At 41.5% G+C, this 17,976-nt stretch overlaps 1 protein-coding gene across 9 annotated transcripts in view; it reads left to right on the top strand.

The window, feature by feature from the left end:
* The window catches only part of DENND5A (DENN domain containing 5A), a 609,609-nt gene that overhangs the window by 42,673 nt on the left and 548,960 nt on the right, over positions 1-17,976 (top strand). For 7 of the 9 annotated variants that reach the window (XM_083457548.1, XM_083457550.1, XM_083457549.1 and 4 more), the window contains 9 exons: positions 853-981; positions 2,496-2,617; positions 4,131-4,276; positions 4,750-4,868; positions 8,593-8,774; positions 9,887-9,969; positions 13,051-13,174; positions 13,369-13,537; positions 15,308-17,605. The exons of 1 other annotated variant lie outside the window; for it this stretch is intronic. In XM_083457548.1, coding sequence (XP_083313674.1) covers positions 853-981; positions 2,496-2,617; positions 4,131-4,276; positions 4,750-4,868; positions 8,593-8,774; positions 9,887-9,969; positions 13,051-13,174; positions 13,369-13,537; positions 15,308-15,491 — 1,258 coding nt within the window. In that variant the 3' untranslated portion in view covers positions 15,492-17,605. Of the gene's footprint in view, positions 1-6; positions 982-2,495; positions 2,618-4,130; positions 4,277-4,749; positions 4,869-8,592; positions 8,775-9,886; positions 9,970-13,050; positions 13,175-13,368; positions 13,538-15,307; positions 17,606-17,976 lie in introns of those variants that run through there. One more of the 9 variants, XR_014515147.1, reaches the window with a different exon arrangement.

Raw genomic sequence — 17,976 nt, 5'->3', positions numbered from 1 at the left:
AAAGAGAGTTCCTAGCCATTATGAAAACAAAGCAAATTCTCATTATTTTTAATTATTATCCTCGATATCAACTGTGCTAAAGATAGATAGTAAGATCACTTAGGTATATCTTGTGTTTTTTGAGGGAGAGGAATGTTCATCCTGCACAATTTTATATTCCTTTCACTGGTTAGTAAAACCTCTTTAAATCCTACTTCAATATTTACTTGCACTTACGGTTATTTCTGCTACTTTAGTTGCTTGTTGATGTCATCTTAGGGCCAAACTAAAGAGGGCAGCAGTATTTATTCATGGGTTTGCTCCATAAAGGAGTATGTGGAGCAATCAGTCTTTCTTTTTCTTCGACATGCAGTGGAGCACATGGGTGTGGGGAACTAAACCCTGCCCTCTCTCCCACTTTTCCTCACTGAGTTTCATTGCTTCATTCAATTTTTCTTGCAGCTCAGTTCTGCTACCTAGGCTCATGAGAAGATTGTTTGAAGCAATGGAATGCAATGATGTAAGAGATAGGCAGGGGCAGTGCCAAGTTCTCTTTACCCACTAGCTTAATTTGAATAAAATCTAAACACTCTGACTTTATAGGTGAATGGGGCAGACTTGTAAATAAAATACTAGACTGTAATGTCTATTACAGTGGTAGCCAGTGTATGCCTGCTAGATATGGTTGGACTATAATTCCTATCAATCCTGGACGGCATAGCTAATAATCAAGGATAATGGGAGTTGTAGTTCAGCAATATCTGGAAGGCTTTCTGTTGGTTCGCCTGGGGTACTGTGCAATGCATTCCTGTCAGCTTCTTTTCTAACTCAGTAAAAAGTAGGACAGTACAATAACCTGCTTTTCCTTCTCAGGCATATCCAGAATATAAGTGAGATCAAAACTGATGTTGGTAAGGCTCGAGCTTGGGTTCGGCTCTCTATGGAAAAGAAATTACTTTCCCGCCACCTGAAACACCTTCTTTCTGATCATGAACTCACAAAGTAAGTTGAGTCCAGCTTGAGGTTAATGGAGATCTGTTGGTTTGTGGTAGTTGTTTTTTAAATAGACTTGCCATAGCCTTTAGCAAAGAAAATAGATAACACAGTATATGATTTTATCAGGTACTGATAAAGCTGCTTGAGAAACAGAATAATCTTGAAAAAGGATAGGCTTGGAACAAAGAGGGCATGCATAAGTTTGCATTCAGAAAATTTGGGTTCATTCCCTTTGCTACATATTTTGTATAGTGATGGTCAGAAAGTCCAAAATAAACTAGATGAAGACATCTCCAAAACAGTATTTCTTTCAGCTATCTTAAACTGGAAGACTGTTGGTTTCAACTTTGAAAAATATAACTCTTATGAAAAATGACTATGATGGGATAATCCTGATGTGAGCTATTGTGAGCACCTTAGAGGCAGGGTAGGATCTAAACACATTATAGCAGAGGAATTCCCTTAGCATCTGTTCTGGTACTATAGGAATGAATTTTCTGTTCTTTACATTTTTCTCACTTCTTAATTACACCAGCACATTGTTCAAGGCAATGAATGGGGGTAAATATAACTAGAAAATTAAGGTAACAAACAATGCTTGTGCATGGTAGTTTGCATTCCATAAAAACTCTGATGACCGAATAAGATTGCATTCCTATATTCACTTACCTGGGAATAATTTCCACTGAACTTAATAGGGCTTATTCCTGAGCACGCACAAAGGATTGTGCTGTAAATTGTGTACAATTATTTTATATATTTGGATACTCTGATTTTCTCCCTAAACTCAACTTTTCCAATAACATTAAATCTTTTGATGAGGACTGTGGTGAAGGAAAGTAGGAAAAGGGAATGGAAAGAGCAGGAAATTGTGAATAAGAATAGGTGAGCAAATGGGGAAAGGATGGAAGAAGGTGTAGCCGAAGGGGAGAATACTCATCTGTATAAGGCAGTATATTTCCTGTGGCCTTTCCTTCTGCTTCCCCTGGTTTTTGAGCCTTCATCAGCTTTGCTTCCAAACTATTCAAACCACAGGGGGCTAAAATCATGATAATTTTAAAAAGAAAATTTAAATTATTTTTTTGTACAGCAAAGGTGTGGGGAATAGTACAGTGGTACCTTGGTCTATGAACAGCCCTGTTAACGAACACTTCAGACAATGAACTCCGCAAAACCGGAAGTAGGTGTTCCAGTTAGTGAACTTTGCCCTGGAAGACAAATGGAAGCTGAACACCGGCGGTGGGAGGCTTCATTAGGGAAAGCACACACTTCGGTTTAAGAACGCTTCGGTCTAAGAACGGACCTAAGTTTGTAAACCGAGATACCACTGTATTCCTAATTGAAACGTTGTCTGTAAGGTGGGTGCAAGCCTACATGAAACATCTGTGGAGTAAGGTAGTTAGAAGTCAAAACTTTAGTGGTTACATGATACACATATTGATTGGTTCATTATAAATGCCAGCAACCCTCTGTCTGGGAAGTCTTATTATAGTAATATATAATTTTGTTTTCTTTGTCAGAAAACTCTACAAGCGCTATGCATTCCTCCGCTGTGATGATGAAAAAGAGCAATTTCTGTATCACCTCCTGTCATTCAACGCTGTTGATTACTTTTGTTTTACCAATGTTTTTACAACTATCTGTAAGTATAGCTTTTAATTGTTGTGTTACTTTTCAAAGGGTTTAAAGCATGTTTGACACATGCGTATAGCCTCATTTATTTTATAACAGCGTACAGATATCTCATGCTGGGAGTCTACCAATACCCCTTTCATGAGATGATATAATTTGTAACTCTGCAAAGCGTAAAATCCATGGTTGGTTGTTTTTTTAGTGCGTGAACTTACTATAATTTTGTCCGCAGGAAATGTATTTCAAACAAATTTCTGTTTTATAACACTGAGCATGATTCTGTGTGGTAAATTAGCAGTGAGACCTCATTGATACATTCTAGTATTTTTGATTAGCATATTGCAATGCATTTGAAATCTTCCCTACCTCCAACACTGCCAATTTTGTATGCTTCCTTATACCGTATTTTTCGCCCCATAGGACGCACCGCCCCATAGGACGCACCTAGTTTTTTTTGGGGGGGGGGAAATAAAGGGGGAAACATTATTTCCCCCCCAGGCGCGGGGAAGCCTGAGCTTCCCCTGACCCCAGCCCCCAGAACAGGCTGCCGCCCCAAGCCTTGTGCGCCCAACGGGACCTCCTGCAGGGCGCGCGAGGCTTGCGGACATCTGCCCGAAGCAGGGGGCGGGCTCTGCAGCTCGCCCCCTGCTTCGTGCTGCGGACTGCCGCCCCAAGCCTTGCGCGCCCGGCGGGACCTCCTGCCAGGTGCGCGAGGCTTATGGACATCTGCCCGAAGCAGTGGGCGGGTTCCACAGCTGGCCCCCTGCTTCAGGCTGCAGGCTGCCGCCCCAAGCCTTGCACGCCCGGCGGGACCTCCCGCCGGGCGCGCAAGGCTTGCCGACATCTGTCCGAAGCACGGGGCGTGCTACGCAACGCGCCCATGCTTCGGGCTGCAGGCTGCTGCCCGCATGCCTTGCGCGCCCGGCGGGACCTCCCGCCGGGCACGCGAGGCTTGCAGATAGCTTCCTGAAGCCTGGAGAGCGAGAGGGGTCAGTGCGCACCGACGCCTCTCGTTCTCCAGGCTTCAGCGAAAGCCTGCATTCGCCCCATAGGACGCACACACATTTCCCCTTCATTTTTGGAGGGGGAAAAGTGTGTCGTATAGGGCGAAAAATACGGTAAGTTCTCTGCATTATCCTTCTCCTACCTGCCTCTTTATGTTCATCTTCATACTCAGCATGAGCATGATAAGTTTCCTATGCTCTCTTCTGAGCTCCCCTTGTGAGAGATCCGTCATTAGTTCTCAGTTCTCTTTTGAAAGACATTCTGCTTTTGGAGCCATAGTTGGACCCGTTTTAACATCACTAGACTCCATTGGTACGCTTCTGTCTGTCTGTCCAAAATAATTCCAGTGTCCAGTGATTTTTCTTTCACTCCCTGGCAGTCTGAGATCAAGCCTAGCGGATGATATTTCTGCCTAAGAATATAGTATAATGGATATTTGTTATTCTGCTTCAATTGTATTTGCATTTGTTCTTGGACAACTTGTTTCAGCCAAATTGTTTTTTTGTTCTGTTTTACAGTGATTCCATACCATATATTGATCATTCCTAGCAAAAAACTTGGTGGCTCAATGTTCACAGCCAACCCATGGATCTGTATTTCAGGAGAACTGGGTGAAACAGGAGTCCTACACATTCCAAGGAATACACTGGAGATGACATTTGAGGTATGGCCTTACCTAAAGATAAAATTAAAAAGAAGTAAAAAATCAGAAGATTGCTGGGGACTTTTTCTATTATTTTACTATTATTATTAATTAAATATGCATATCACCCTTCATCTGAAGATCACAGGGCAGTTCACAACCTAAAATATATGTGCACCTGTATGATACAAATTGCATGTATCTTCCTTTTTGGAATCTTTCCATGAGAGCCCAGCAAACCTATAGAAAATTATGATTAAAATATGTTAGCTGGAGAGGGACGTGTAAAACTATCTCTATAAAGATTGTGTTATTTTAAAAGTTCCCTTACCATTTGGTTTATAAACTTGCTTTTTTCTCTAAAATGTGGCATTGTGTTTAGTCATTGCTAAGTTTGGATATTATTGCTCTGTTCATTAGACTATGGTCACTGTGATGTTTTATTTCTGTTTTGATTCAGCAGATTTCCCCCCCACCCCTTTTCTAATTTTCAGTGTCAGAACCTGGGAAAGCTTACCACAGTACAAATAGGACATGATAATTCTGGACTGTATGCAAAGTGGCTTGTGGAATATGTCATGGTGAGAAATGAAGTAACGGGTCACACTTACAAGTAAGCAGCATTTCAGCTTTTTTATGGATTGCCTGAAAGGATGTATTGAAAATGTTGTATCATAACTGCATCAACTTCCTTTGTAAAATCAGCCTGTTGCTGCTCAAAATACTTAAGTCTGATAGGTATTCCTTTTCTTGCCCTGTGGGACCAAATCAGTTACTGATACATATTCTAATGTCGCACAAGACTTGTTTCTCATAAAGCTCAATAAAAATATACACTGTTTTACAGAGTATGATTTGATGCCTCTTCTTGTTTATATCCACTATAAGCTTATGTTCACTGAAATTGGAATTAAGCTGAATTATCTATTGACTTGTATGATTTAGAGTGCTTTCTTGTCCATTTAAACACACAAATTTATATACGGTACTGTCAATGTACAATAGATATTTATTTGTATACACTAGTAAAGCTATGAAAACACACACACACACACAGTACTGTGTGAGTGCCTGGAGGCAGTTGGAGGATGGATGGCAGCTAACAGATTGAGGTTGAATCCTGACAAGACAGAAGTACTGTTTTGGGGGGACAGGGGGAGGGCGGGTGTGGGGGACTCCCTGGTCCTGAATGGGGCAACTGTGCCCTTGAAGGAACAGGTGCGCAGCCTGGGAGTCATTTTGGACTCACAGCTGTCCATGGAGACGCAGGTTAATTCTGTGTCCAGGGCGGCTGTCTACCAGCTCCATCTGGTACGCAGGCAGAGACCCTATCTGCCCGCAGACTGTCTTGCCAGAGTAATGCATGCTCTAGTTATCTCCCACTTGGACTACTGCAATGCGCTCTACATGGGACTACCTTTGATGGTGACCTAGAAACTGTAATTAATCCAGAATGCGGCAGCTAGGCTGGTGACTGGGAGTGGCCACCGGGACCATATAACACCGGACCTGAGAGATCTGCATTGGCTCCCAGTACGTTTCCAAGCACAATTCAAAGTGTTGGTGCTGACTTTAAAGCCCTAAATGGCCTTAGTTCTTTATACCTGAAGGAGCGTCTCCACCCCCATCATTCAGCCTGGAAACTGAGATCCAGTGCCGAGGGCCTTCTGGCGGTTCCCTCATTGCGAGAAGTGAGGTTACAGGGAACCAGACAGAGGGCCTTCTCGGTAGTGGCGCCCGCCCTGTGGAACGCCCTCCCATCAGATGTCAAGGAAATAAGCAGCTATCCTATTTTTAAAAGACATCTGAAGGCAGCCCTGTTTAGGGAAGTTTTTAATATTTAATGCTGTATTGTTTTTAACATTCAATTGAGAGCTGCCCAGAGTGGCTGGGGAAACTCAGCCAGATGGGCGGGGTATAAATAATAAATTACAGTGGTACCTCGGGTTACAGATGCTTCAGGATGAGAACAGAAATCGTTCAGCAGCGGCGCGGCAGCTGCAGGAGGCCCCATTAGCTAAAGTGGTGCTTCAGGTTAAGAACAGTTTCAGGTTAAGAACAGACCTCCAGAATGAATTAAGTTCTTAACCCGAGGTGTTGTTGTTTAGTCGTTCAGTCGTGTCCGACTCTTCGTGACCCCATGGACCAGAGCACGCCAGGCACTTCTGTCTTCCACTGCCACCCGCAGTTTGGTCAGATTCATGTTTGTAGCTTCGAGAACACTGTCTAACTATCTCGTCCTCTGTCGTCCCCTTCTCCTTGTGACCTCCATCTTTCCCAACATCAGGGTCTTTTCCAGGGAGTCTTCTCTTCTCATGAGGTGGCCAAAGTATTGGAGCCTCAGCTTCACGATCTGTCCTTCCAGTGAGCACTCAGGGCTGATTTCCTTAAGAATGGATGCGTTTGATCTTCTTGCAGTCCATGGGACTCTCAAGAGTCTCCTCCAGCACCATAATTCAAAAGCGTCAATTCTTCGGCGATCAGCCTTCTTTATGGTCCAGCTCTCACTTCCATACATCACTACTGGGAAAACCATAGCTTTTACTATACGGACCTTTGTTGGCAAGGTGATGTCTCTACTTTTTAAAATGCTATCTAGGTTTGCCATTGCTTTCCTCCCAAGAAGCAGGCGTCTCTTAATTTCGTGGCTGCTGTCACCATCTGCAGTGATCATGGAACCCAAGAAAGTAAAATCTCTCACTGCTTCCATTTCCTCCCCTTCTATTTGCCAGGAGGTGATGGGACCAGTGGCCATGATCTTCGTTTTTTTGATGTTGAGCTTCAGACCATATTTTGTGCTCTCCTCTTTCACCCTCAATAAAAGGTTTTTTAATTCCTCCTCGCTTTCTGCCATCAAGGTTGTGTCATCTGCATATCTGAGGTTGTTGATATTTCTTCTGGCAATCTTAATTCCGGCTAGGGATTCATCCAGCCCAGCCTTTCGCATGATGAATTCTGCATATAAGTTAAATAAGCAGGGAGACAAAATACAGCCTTGTCGTACTCCTTTCCCAATTTTGAACCAATCAGTTGTTCCATATCCAGTTCTAACTGTAGCTTCTTGTCCCACATAGAGATTTCTCAGGAGACAGATGAGGTGATCAGGCACTCCCATTTCTTTAAGAACTTGCCATAGTTTGCTATGATCGACACAGTCAAAGGCTTTTGCATAGTCAATGAAGCAGAAGTAGATGTCTTTCTGGAACTCTCTAGCTTTCTCCATAATCCAGCGCATGTTTGCAATTTGGTCTCTGGTTCCCCTGCCTCTTCTAAATCCAGCTTGCACTTCTGGGAGTTCTCGGTCCACATACTGCTTGAGCCTTCCTTGAAGAATTTTAAGCATAACCTTGCTAGCGTGTGAAATGAGTGCAATTGTGCGGTAGTTGGAGCATTCTTTAGCACTGCCCTTCTTTGGGATTGGGATGTAGACTGACCTTCTCCAATATCACTGTATTATTTACTATTATTATTACTATTATTATTATTATTATTATTATAGAAAAAGGTGCCAGAACTCACCATAAATGCCTCCCCTGTTCTCCCCTGGCACGCACCTGAGAACTGCCAGAACTTAGTTCTGGTGAGTTCTGAAAAAAAGCCCTGTCTCAAAGAAGTTTCATATCTAATGAACATTATTAATTACATTTGGTTGCATCCAGGGAAATATTAGCCAAAGGGGGTTGGTGGAAGGTGACTCTCCCACCTCTCTGAGACCCAGCAGCCCCCAGATTCCCTTGAAACGCCTCTTCTGAGGGTCATGGGCTGTGGCACAGGGGAGCTGGAAGGGAATGCTGAAAATTGGGTGGAGGCATCATCTGTCAGTGGGAGTTCCTGCTTACTCCACCTAGGTGACTCCACCTAAATGCCAACAAACCCCTCCTTTCCTCTCAGCCCCCCCCCTCCCAGTCTGCCCCATTTTTCAGGGTCCTCTGACTCTTGTGATAGGTTTTTCAAGAGGCTGCCAGGGCCTCGTGGGAGTGGGAAAGTCATTGGTTTGTGTTCCTTTGGTTCAGATCCAATTTGGTCAATAAATCCAATCAATCTGTTGGCTGTCCAAAATATCTGCTTGCTTATGGTCCAGAAGATTCAGATTTCTGTTTCCAACAGCACATGTATGTGGCCCCTGTGGATTAGTCAGTTACATAACTCCTCCTGTGATTAATACTGTTCAATTCTTGTGCTGCACCAGTCTTGCAGGGATGAGAAACTTTAGTAAATGGAACATGCCCAGCATGAAATAAAAGCCATTTTACTGATTCACTTAATGTATAGCCTCTTGCTAAAATCTGGAATTAAGAGCTGCATCATGTGTCTTTTTTCTTATTTCATGTCTTTAGGTTTCCATGTGGGAGGTGGCTTGGAAAAGGGATGGATGATGGCAGTTTAGAGAGGATCCTGGTTGGAGAATTGCTGACATCCCATTCTGAGGTAGATGAAAGGCAGTGCAGAACTCCGCCTTTGCAGCAGTCCCCAAGTATGATTAGAAGATTCGTTACAATATCACCAAACAACAAACCAAGTAAGCTGGTTAAATTGAAAAAACATTTTACTAGTAATCTTACATATAGTAATAGCAAACTCAGTTCTCTGAGTGTAGTTATTTATGTAGCCAAAACATCATCCATACACATATTAGTAGACTTGGGGGAGCCCCACAGTTTGTGGAAGTACAAAAAGTCTATAGGGGGGGAAATCCTATGGGGGACAAACCCAAAAATAGCTCAGTGAGAATGAAATGTTGACTGACTGACTTGTGGGAGGTGGGGATGATTATCCTGAAAAAAGGGAATGGCTTTTGGAATGGCAGGTTGGAATTTTGAACAGGTCTCCACTCTGCAACATTTTGCAACATTTTGCTTTGCGCAGCCATCCCGAAGCTGGAACAGCGAGACGGAGGGCTGCGCTGGCCAAAGCCCAGGGTGCACAGCGCCGTGCTCCCCGGGCTTCGGGCTGCAGGCAGCTGTCCGCAAGCCCTGCGGAGCCTGGTGGGAACTCCCGCTGGACTCTGCAGGCTTGCAGAGAGCTGCCCGAAGCCCGGGGTGCACAGCGCCGCGCTCCCTGGGCTTCGGGCTGCAGGCAGCTATCCGCAAACCTGCAGAGCCCAGCAGGAGTTCCCGCCGGGCTCCGCAGGCTTGCGGATAGCTTCCTTGAAGCCTGGAATGCGAGAGGGGTCAGTGTGCATGACCCCTCTCGCTCTCCAGGTTTCAGCGAAAGCCTGCACTTGCTCCATAGGACGCACACACTTTCCCCCTATAGTGCGTCCTATAGAGCGAAAAATACGGTAAGTTGATTTTAATCTACAAACTACTGTTGTAACCAGTGCTTGCTGTTGGAGGCTTTCTCATTTAATTTATCAAGATTTCAACCTCTGTGTAATGTTTCCCCCTTCACCTTCAAACATTATTTACCCAATAAAGTAGCTGTAGCTGTTCCCTATATGGCAGCTTGGTGGGTTTTGCTTATTACTTCCAAAACCCTATATTACAAAAGATAAATGCACAAATGTTGATAAATCTGTCCTATTTTAGAATGTAAAAAGCAGAAGCCTAGATCTAGTTCCTTTCTAAAGTCCCTGGCCAAGTGAAAAACAAATAATTGCTTAAACAAATACATGTTTTCCTTCTTGCACAGAGTTAAACACAGGTCAAATACAAGAATCTATTGGTGAAGCAGTAAATGGAATTGTCAAACACTTCCACAAGCCAGAGAAAGAGGTGAGCATTGTCATTGAGCTTGATAATATTTCTCTGTTTATATTTATGTGTTCGCTAGTTAGTTTATGAAAGACCATAGCTACAATTGACAAGAATGTTGGTTCAGCAGAACAGTGTGTCACAGATGTGCACATGCAGCTGACGAGTTGAAGGGAATTATGTATAGCCAAATACAGACTCTTGCAGCTACATTTCTTCTTGATGTCAGTTTTAATCAGAATTCTTCAGTAAATTTGTAATCCAAAATGGTGTTTGTCTTAACCAGGATTAACAAAGGTCATAAATAACTTTGGACCCAGGTGAAAGGGGGCAGGAAAATTTGCATGTGAGAATAGAATGCAGTCCTGTAGTCTGCAGTCAGTTGCTTAACCCTGGATCCAGTATTATAGCAGAACCAAGCCTTAGAATTAAGTCTGATAAAACAGTATGCCAATTGTTTGAATTTGTCAGCTGTGCCTTGATCACAAAGATAATAGTATCCCATTTGGTACTTTTTTGGACAACCCCTTCTCTATTTGTTCTGATTTGTAGTACTAGATATGCTGTCTGGGATATCCAGTAGATTGGGTTTTGTTTAACATTTGTACCTCATATTTATGCTCCTAGTCTAGATTACAAATATATATATATATATTATATGTAGGTTTTGGTGTCCTCGGGTGTCTTCCCGTGTAAAAGTTGGGGTGTCTAGGCGACGTTTCGACGAGGTCTCACTCGTCATCTTCAGGCTGGTGCTTTCGGCTTCTTGTTACTGGAACAGAGCAGGATCTCAGTGTTTGAGTTCCTATAAATACTGTTGAGGAGGTGTGGTGTATAGCCTCCAATGTTCTGGGCAGAGAGGAGGTTCCCAGGTTAGTGTGCCTTTTCTTCTTTTGTTCCTTAATTACTTGAGGGATATCTTGGGTGATTTCTTGAGTGATTTCCTGAATCCCACTTAGGTGGGTCATTAGGTGTGGATTAGTTGCTAAAGCCTTCGTGTCTTGAACTCTTGAAAGAACTCTTGAAACACATGAAAGAAACAGGACACGAAATTAATTTTGCAGATTCCAAATTGCTCTTTAACATGGAACATCACCACAAGAGAATAATCATGGAAGCCATCGAGATAGAGAAACACCCTCACAACATGAACAAGCGTGACGACACATCCCGCTTGCCAGACATCTGGAAATTAGCCCTCCCCACAAAATCTGACACCAGATCCAGAGGCACACAGAACGCCATCACCAATCAACCACACCAGACCCAAACCCAGACCCTCTCCACAGATAAATTACAGACACCATCCAGTAGCCAAACCAGGGTGGCACCTCCGGATGCTGCACCCCCCTGCAATCCCTACACAGATCTGGCTGGCACAGGCCACAAAACCACAGCTCGCCCCTATACACGAAGCCAAGCCAGAGCACAACCAAGTGCAGTACAGCCATCTTCTCAGAAAAACTCTTCACAAAGTTCAAGAGTTCAAGACACGAAGGCTTTAGCAACTAATCCACACCTAATGACCCACCTAAGTGGGATTCAGGAAATCACTCAAGAAATCACCCAAGATATCCCTCAAGTAATTAAGGAACAAAAGAAGAAAAGGCACACTAACCTGGGAACCTCCTCTCTGCCCAGAACATTGGAGGCTATACACCACACCTCCTCAACAGTATTTATAGGAACTCAAACACTGAGATCCTGCTCTGTTCCAGTAACAAGAAGCCGAAAGCACCAGCCTGAAGATGACGAGTGAGACCTCGTCGAAACGTCGCCTAGACACCCCAACTTTTACACGGGAAGACACCCGAGGACACCAAAACCTGCATTCCTGTACCCGTGAAAATCTACGAAAGCAAATATTATATGTATTGTATATATTGTGTATATACACACACAATATATATATATATATATATATATATATATATAGTGTGTGTGTGTGTGTGTATACACACACAACCAGTAGCATTACAAATTAAGAACTGTTTCATATAAAAGCAGTAACAGAAATTACATATTAAAAGGCTGTCAAATATATTTCCAGTTTCTAACTAAAGACCAGTAAAAAGGAGGGCTAATGAATCTCCAACTGGAGGGCATTCCAGAGCCATGACACCACCATCCAGAAGGCCCCGTCTCGTGTGCTTACTTACATCTGAGATGTTGATGGCACAGAGAACAGGGCCTGTGAGGCAGATGGTCCTTGCAGTAATCTGGTCCATTTGGGGTTTTAAAGGCTAAGACCAGTACTTCAAACCGAGCAAACAAATAAGTAGCCAGTGAAGTTAAACAACATTAGAATTACATGTTCCAATAAGGATGTTTGAGGCATCTTCTTCCAGATCTTCAAAACTCCTGAACAACAGTACCTCTACCTTGTTTGGATTAAGGTTCAATTCACTTCAGAACTGATGCCAGACACTAATTTATTATTTCCTTTGCCTCCCTGGGTTTTCAATGATGGAAAAAATGAAATGTCATTAGCAAATTGATGGCATCTTACCCTAAACCTCTGGATGACCTTCCCCGGTGGTTTCATGTATAAGTAAAAGCACTAGGGGACAAAATTTGGGATTTCACATGCCAAAGGCCACAAAGTGGAACAGCAGTCTTGTGTTATACTTATACTGTAGTACTCATTTTATAAATAACAGTGTTCTTTCCTGATCAAGGCACCTCATTTTCTCCAGCTCTTCATCAAACAGAAGTGAAGGTCCAAGGACGGGTGCTTTGTTTTCTGTTGCTCTGCACAGAGAGAGCTTCTTATCCATGTTGAGCAGCAGTGAACAAAGGTGTGTTTGTGTGTGTGTGTGTGTGTGTGTGTGAACATAATCAGGGTGGAAAGGTATTTCATCAGTAATAATGCTGACTTGTAATTTCATAAAGTGAGTAAATGGTAGCTGCTGTGAGATCTGATTGTCGTTGAAATCTTATTATTGAGCGTTTTTCTAATGGGTGCCACTAACTGATAAACTCAGTCAGTGCAGACTATTGGTAGTCTGTTTTTAAAAGCCATCTGTAATTTGACAGATATATTCATAATATACCATGGGTAAACATCTCAAAACTAATATTTATTTTATATCCCATTGGCAGAGAGGCAGTTTAACACTTTTGCTGTGTGGTGAAGGTGGGCTTGTCTCAGCTCTTGAGCAGGTGTTTCAGCATGGATTTAAATCCCCCAGGCTCTTCAAAAATGTCTTCATTTGGGACTTTCTAGGTAAGTACAGAAAACCTTCTTATGGGAAAAGGTTGAAGGAATGGGTATGTTTAGACTGGAAAATAGAAGGGAAATTATGGCCATCTTCAAATATTTTATTAATTGTATAAATAATTATACTGCCAACAATATGTGAGGAAGGTTTTGAGTTTTTCTACTGATCTGATCATTATGCTATATGACTCTGTCTCCAGAAAAAGCACAAGGATATTATGAGGCTCTAGAGCAAAATGAATTGGTCCCAGAGGAAAACTGGCAGAAAAGGGCCAGGAGTTTTTGTCGCTTTGTCACAGCCATCAACAACACTCCTAGAAACATTGGGAAAGATGGCAAGTTTCAGATGTTGGTGTGCCTTGGAGCCAGGTATTGTATTTCCATAAGCATATTTTCATTTGTATATAATTGCCTGGTCTAATGTGACAGAGTTGCTTTCACACTGATCAGTTTTCTTTTATTACTGTTTTGATGTCCAGATTTTGAGTCCTTTGACCAAATTACATATCCTTACACTTATTCTGCCACTTTGGAAATCAGAAATTAGAACATGGTCACTGGGATTTATCTTGACAGGAGATTAAAAGTGCTTGATGCATGCAGTTTACAAAACAAACAAACAAACAAGGCTGAGAGGGGATATGAAAGTATTATTCCAAATAGTAGAAGAATTAATCTGAAGAGGGAGATGAACTATTTTATATTAAAGGAGGCTAGATTTATTTATTTATTACATTAATATATACTACAGTTTCTTCCAAGGAGCTCAAGATGGTGCACATGGTTCTCCAACTCCTCATTTTATCCTCACTACTTCCCTATGAGGTAGATTAGGCTGAGACACAGTGACTGCCCCAAGGTCACCCAGTGAGCTTAATAACTGAGTAGGAATTTGAACCCTGGTCATCCAGGTCATTGTCCAACACTCTATCTGTTATACCACACTGGCTCAGATGTACAATAAACACCAGCTACAAAACAAAAATTGACAAATCAGAAATTTTTGTGAAACAGCCTTTCCTGGAACCACAGAGGCAGCAAATAAGCTCTTTGGTTTCAGGGCACAGTTATAAGAAATTTATGGAGAATGGTGTGGCATTTTCTATACCTTAGTTGTAGCCCTCTGAAATCAGAAAGCGCCTTTCACATGCATAGGCCTTGATTTCTGCATCCCTCCTCATTGGGAAAATCAGGGTCATCACAACAGGGATCAAGGCATGGAGATGCACCCAGTTAAATTTTCCATAAGATTGCTTCATGGCTGCAAATTTTGTACAACTGAGCATTTCCCAATCAAACTAGCAGTGCCCTTAATGGTTTCCAGTATGTGGCTTGGGCCGTTTTAAAGCTATTTGCCTTGTAAACACCTTTTGGAAGCTCCCCTGAGTCTGTCTGTGGTGCATTGTGGTCTGAAGTGTGTAAGTTGATTGGTGAATGAGATGACGCTTTCTTGGGAGAATTTGGGCAGCCTAGTGCTGTGGATTCCTGCAGCAGCAAAGGTATAGCCAAGACACGGCCTCAGGCTGATCTAGAATGCCAGTGCAACAAAGTGTATGCCAGTTCTGCTGTGCTGGCAACACAGCAGAACTGATGTTGCCTGATGTGGCTTCTGTAAAGGTCATTATGGAGCCTAGAAATCAGCAGAAAGGAGACATGGCAGGGTAAGACTGGTGTTCTATGCAACTAACAATTCAGTCAGTATGGAGGCTTCTAATTTGCATACTGGCTGTTTAGTAGTAACCTATAATAATGGGATTGCTGTTCAATAAGAATAGCAAGATAGGCCTGCCCTAACTGTATTGCATTAGATGCCCCTGTAGTTCCCAGTCCTTCTGTACCACCACAGCTAGGTATAGCTTTGGCATCAAGTGCCAGTCATTTTGGATAGAGCGAGTGGCCATGTTTTTCCAAGTTATTTCAGATATGAAGCAAATAAGAAATGATACTGAGCCAAAAGATTGACCTAGAATTCAGTTTTTATAAACTCACACCAGTTAAACCTAGTATTGTCAATACTAACTGGTAGTGGTATTAAGAAGAATTGTGATACTAAAATACCAGGAAATGTGATAAGTTTCTTTTTTAAAGAATTAAAAATATTTTATAACTTGTTTGAAATTTCAAAACATTCCCTTACAGAGATCACCTCTTGCACCATTGGATTGCCTTGCTGGCAGACTGCCCCATCACAGCTCAGATGTATGAGGATACAGCGCTCATAAAGGATCATACCCTAGTGAATTCCTTGATTCGTGTGTTGCAGACTTTGCAGGAGTTCAACATCACATTGGAGGCATCCCTCGTTAAAGGAATAGACATCTGATCCGTCTCTTGCTACAAGCACTGTAAAAAAGCAACAAGGAACAAACCATTATTAGTATGCAGAAATTCAATCGGCTAATACATTGCATCCAAACATTTACATCACTTGCTACAACTCTTCTGGAAAGAAGTTCAAAACAGAGAACGGAAATGTGGATGAAAGCTCTACGCCCAACGTGTAATAGGGAAAATATAACCTATAAATCACTTTTAGAATTTATTTGCTGATTTGCTTTTACACACTTTCATGTGAAAGGGTTAAGATAATGAGTATTGTGCAGCTTATTTTAAAGCTGTAATATTTCTTTGCCATTGAAAATGGCACAGTGAGAAGCTATTGGCATTCTCTCAACTTGCCTTCAGACTGTATGTTGAAAAGTATAGTTCACACATTCCATTTCCGCTAAGGGTCATTCAGCAATTGAAAATCTAATAGTTTATTATAAACATTTTCATCATTGGCTTTTACGTGTTGGGTCACTGTTCTGCAAGAAAAACTAAAAGTTTAAATATTGTTTTTAATAGCCTTGAAGCACTGAATTCATTAGCAAATCCTTTTTTTTCTTTAATTTTTGTTGTCAGTATTATTTTGGCAGAGTTTTGAGGGGTGACTCATGCAGATGTGCAGAGATCAGTGATATTTTTCATATGGGTACGAAATTGCACAGAGAAAATTATAAATGTGTTTTTAACTGGCATTTATTTATTTAACTTTTCATCATGTTGTAATGTCTTTGTCTAAGAAAAGAATACTATATATAGTACTTAACAGGCTATGTTACATGTCTGTTGTGTTTTCAATTTAGAACCTAATTAGAGTGCAGCCCACCTAAATACAAGGCCAGAATAAGAGTGTCTGTTAGCAAAATATGTCTTGGCATGAACCTGCCTTTCAATTTATTAGTCATTACTAACAAGTCCATTGATTTCAGTGGGTCTGCTCTGAGTATGAAATAGTTGGATACCACCATAAGTGATTATCCTAAGCCATGTGTACTCTATGTAATGGCTAACAGTCTAATCAAATACTAGATGTAACATTGACCTGGTTTGCATTTAACACTAAGCCAAACCATGACTTAGTGCAAAAGAGCAAACATTCAGGTTCCTGAAGTGAAGATTGCGCTGCAGCAATCCTCCCTCAGTGTTTGCAGCTAAAAGGGTTCAGCCATAAATTGGCTTTGTGTTACATCCAAACCCAAACTCATGGTTTGTCTTGTCCTTGATTTACCTCTTGAGGTTTTTCTGCAGCAGATAAACTATGGTTCAGGCATAACATTAAGTCAAACCATGGTCAAAGGCATAGGTTAAGCAGCAGCAAGATTTGAGGAGTGCTGTGGCATAATATATATGCTCCAGAAAGCAAATGTTTGTTTGTTTGCACTAAGCCATTATGTGCAAACTGGGCCAGTCTATAAATGTGTAAGGATCAGGTACAGCAGCAGTTGTTTCACAGTTTTGTCATCTTGCAAAGCTAGCACTACCTTACAACAGCTTCACAAGCACATGTGCTGGTGCAAATACTTCAGGTTGGCTGTAAGTGAGAGCAGTATTACTGTGACCAATTTATGCTGCTACTCGATATAATGCTATGTTAAGGTTTCAAATCTTTCCCTTGGTAACCCAGTTCACAGGCAGAACATATGGAACATTTTTATTTGAAATGCTGAGCATTCGTGTGCTAATTTTTGTATATGTTAAAGGCTGGAGGTTTTGGGTGCTTGTGAACACGGTGTAAAAATATTAGAATACCCTCATAATGTTCAGAATTTGTGGACTTTTTAAATAGTAAAATTCCAATTGGAAAAATCTAGTGAATGCCTAGAAGCAACTGTTCTTGTTAGAATTCTCAGCAAAAATCCCTAGGAGATGCATAATGAGCTAAGGAAACACTAAGATATACTATACAAGCATTAGGTCTCTGTATTAAGATTCAAGATTCTACAGGCCTTTGCTGTATACATGTCTGAAGTTAGCCTCTTTAACTTCTGATAAAGACGTTTTCAACTGTCAGTCTCCAACAAGTAGCATTATTCTTTATTTCCTACATCTTGTGGTCATTTTTATTCCAGTAACTTAAAAATATAGCACATGTATTAAATTTTACTATTTTTACTTTTCTTGTGTTTTATTTCGTTATTACTTTGAAAAATTGCTTCTGTACTTTGTTTCTAATTTGAATTGGTTGAACTTGAGAAAATCATACTGGAGACTGAAAAGGATGCAGCCCGCATTATCACAACATACACAATGGATAAACATACTCATGCTGGTCTTGAGGTGCATGGCTCTACTGACATTAGTTCTGCAATAACAGAATGTTATTTTCTCTTATCTCACTTAAAAGTATATTACACAACTGCACAAAGAATCCGGAAAAATGAAAAAGCCTGTTGTTTTTCTGAAGACTTCCTTTTACAGAATAGTATTATGAAAAATTTGCATTGAACAGAATAACAGCATCATCTGTATTGGGTATCTACCCA

Source organism: Podarcis tiliguerta (assembly GCF_965153285.1).
Source record: "Podarcis tiliguerta genome assembly, chromosome: 1".
NCBI lineage: Eukaryota > Metazoa > Chordata > Lepidosauria > Squamata > Lacertidae > Podarcis > Podarcis tiliguerta.
Note: the sequence above shows the minus strand (reverse complement) of the source record. Positions and strands in the feature narration are given on the sequence as shown.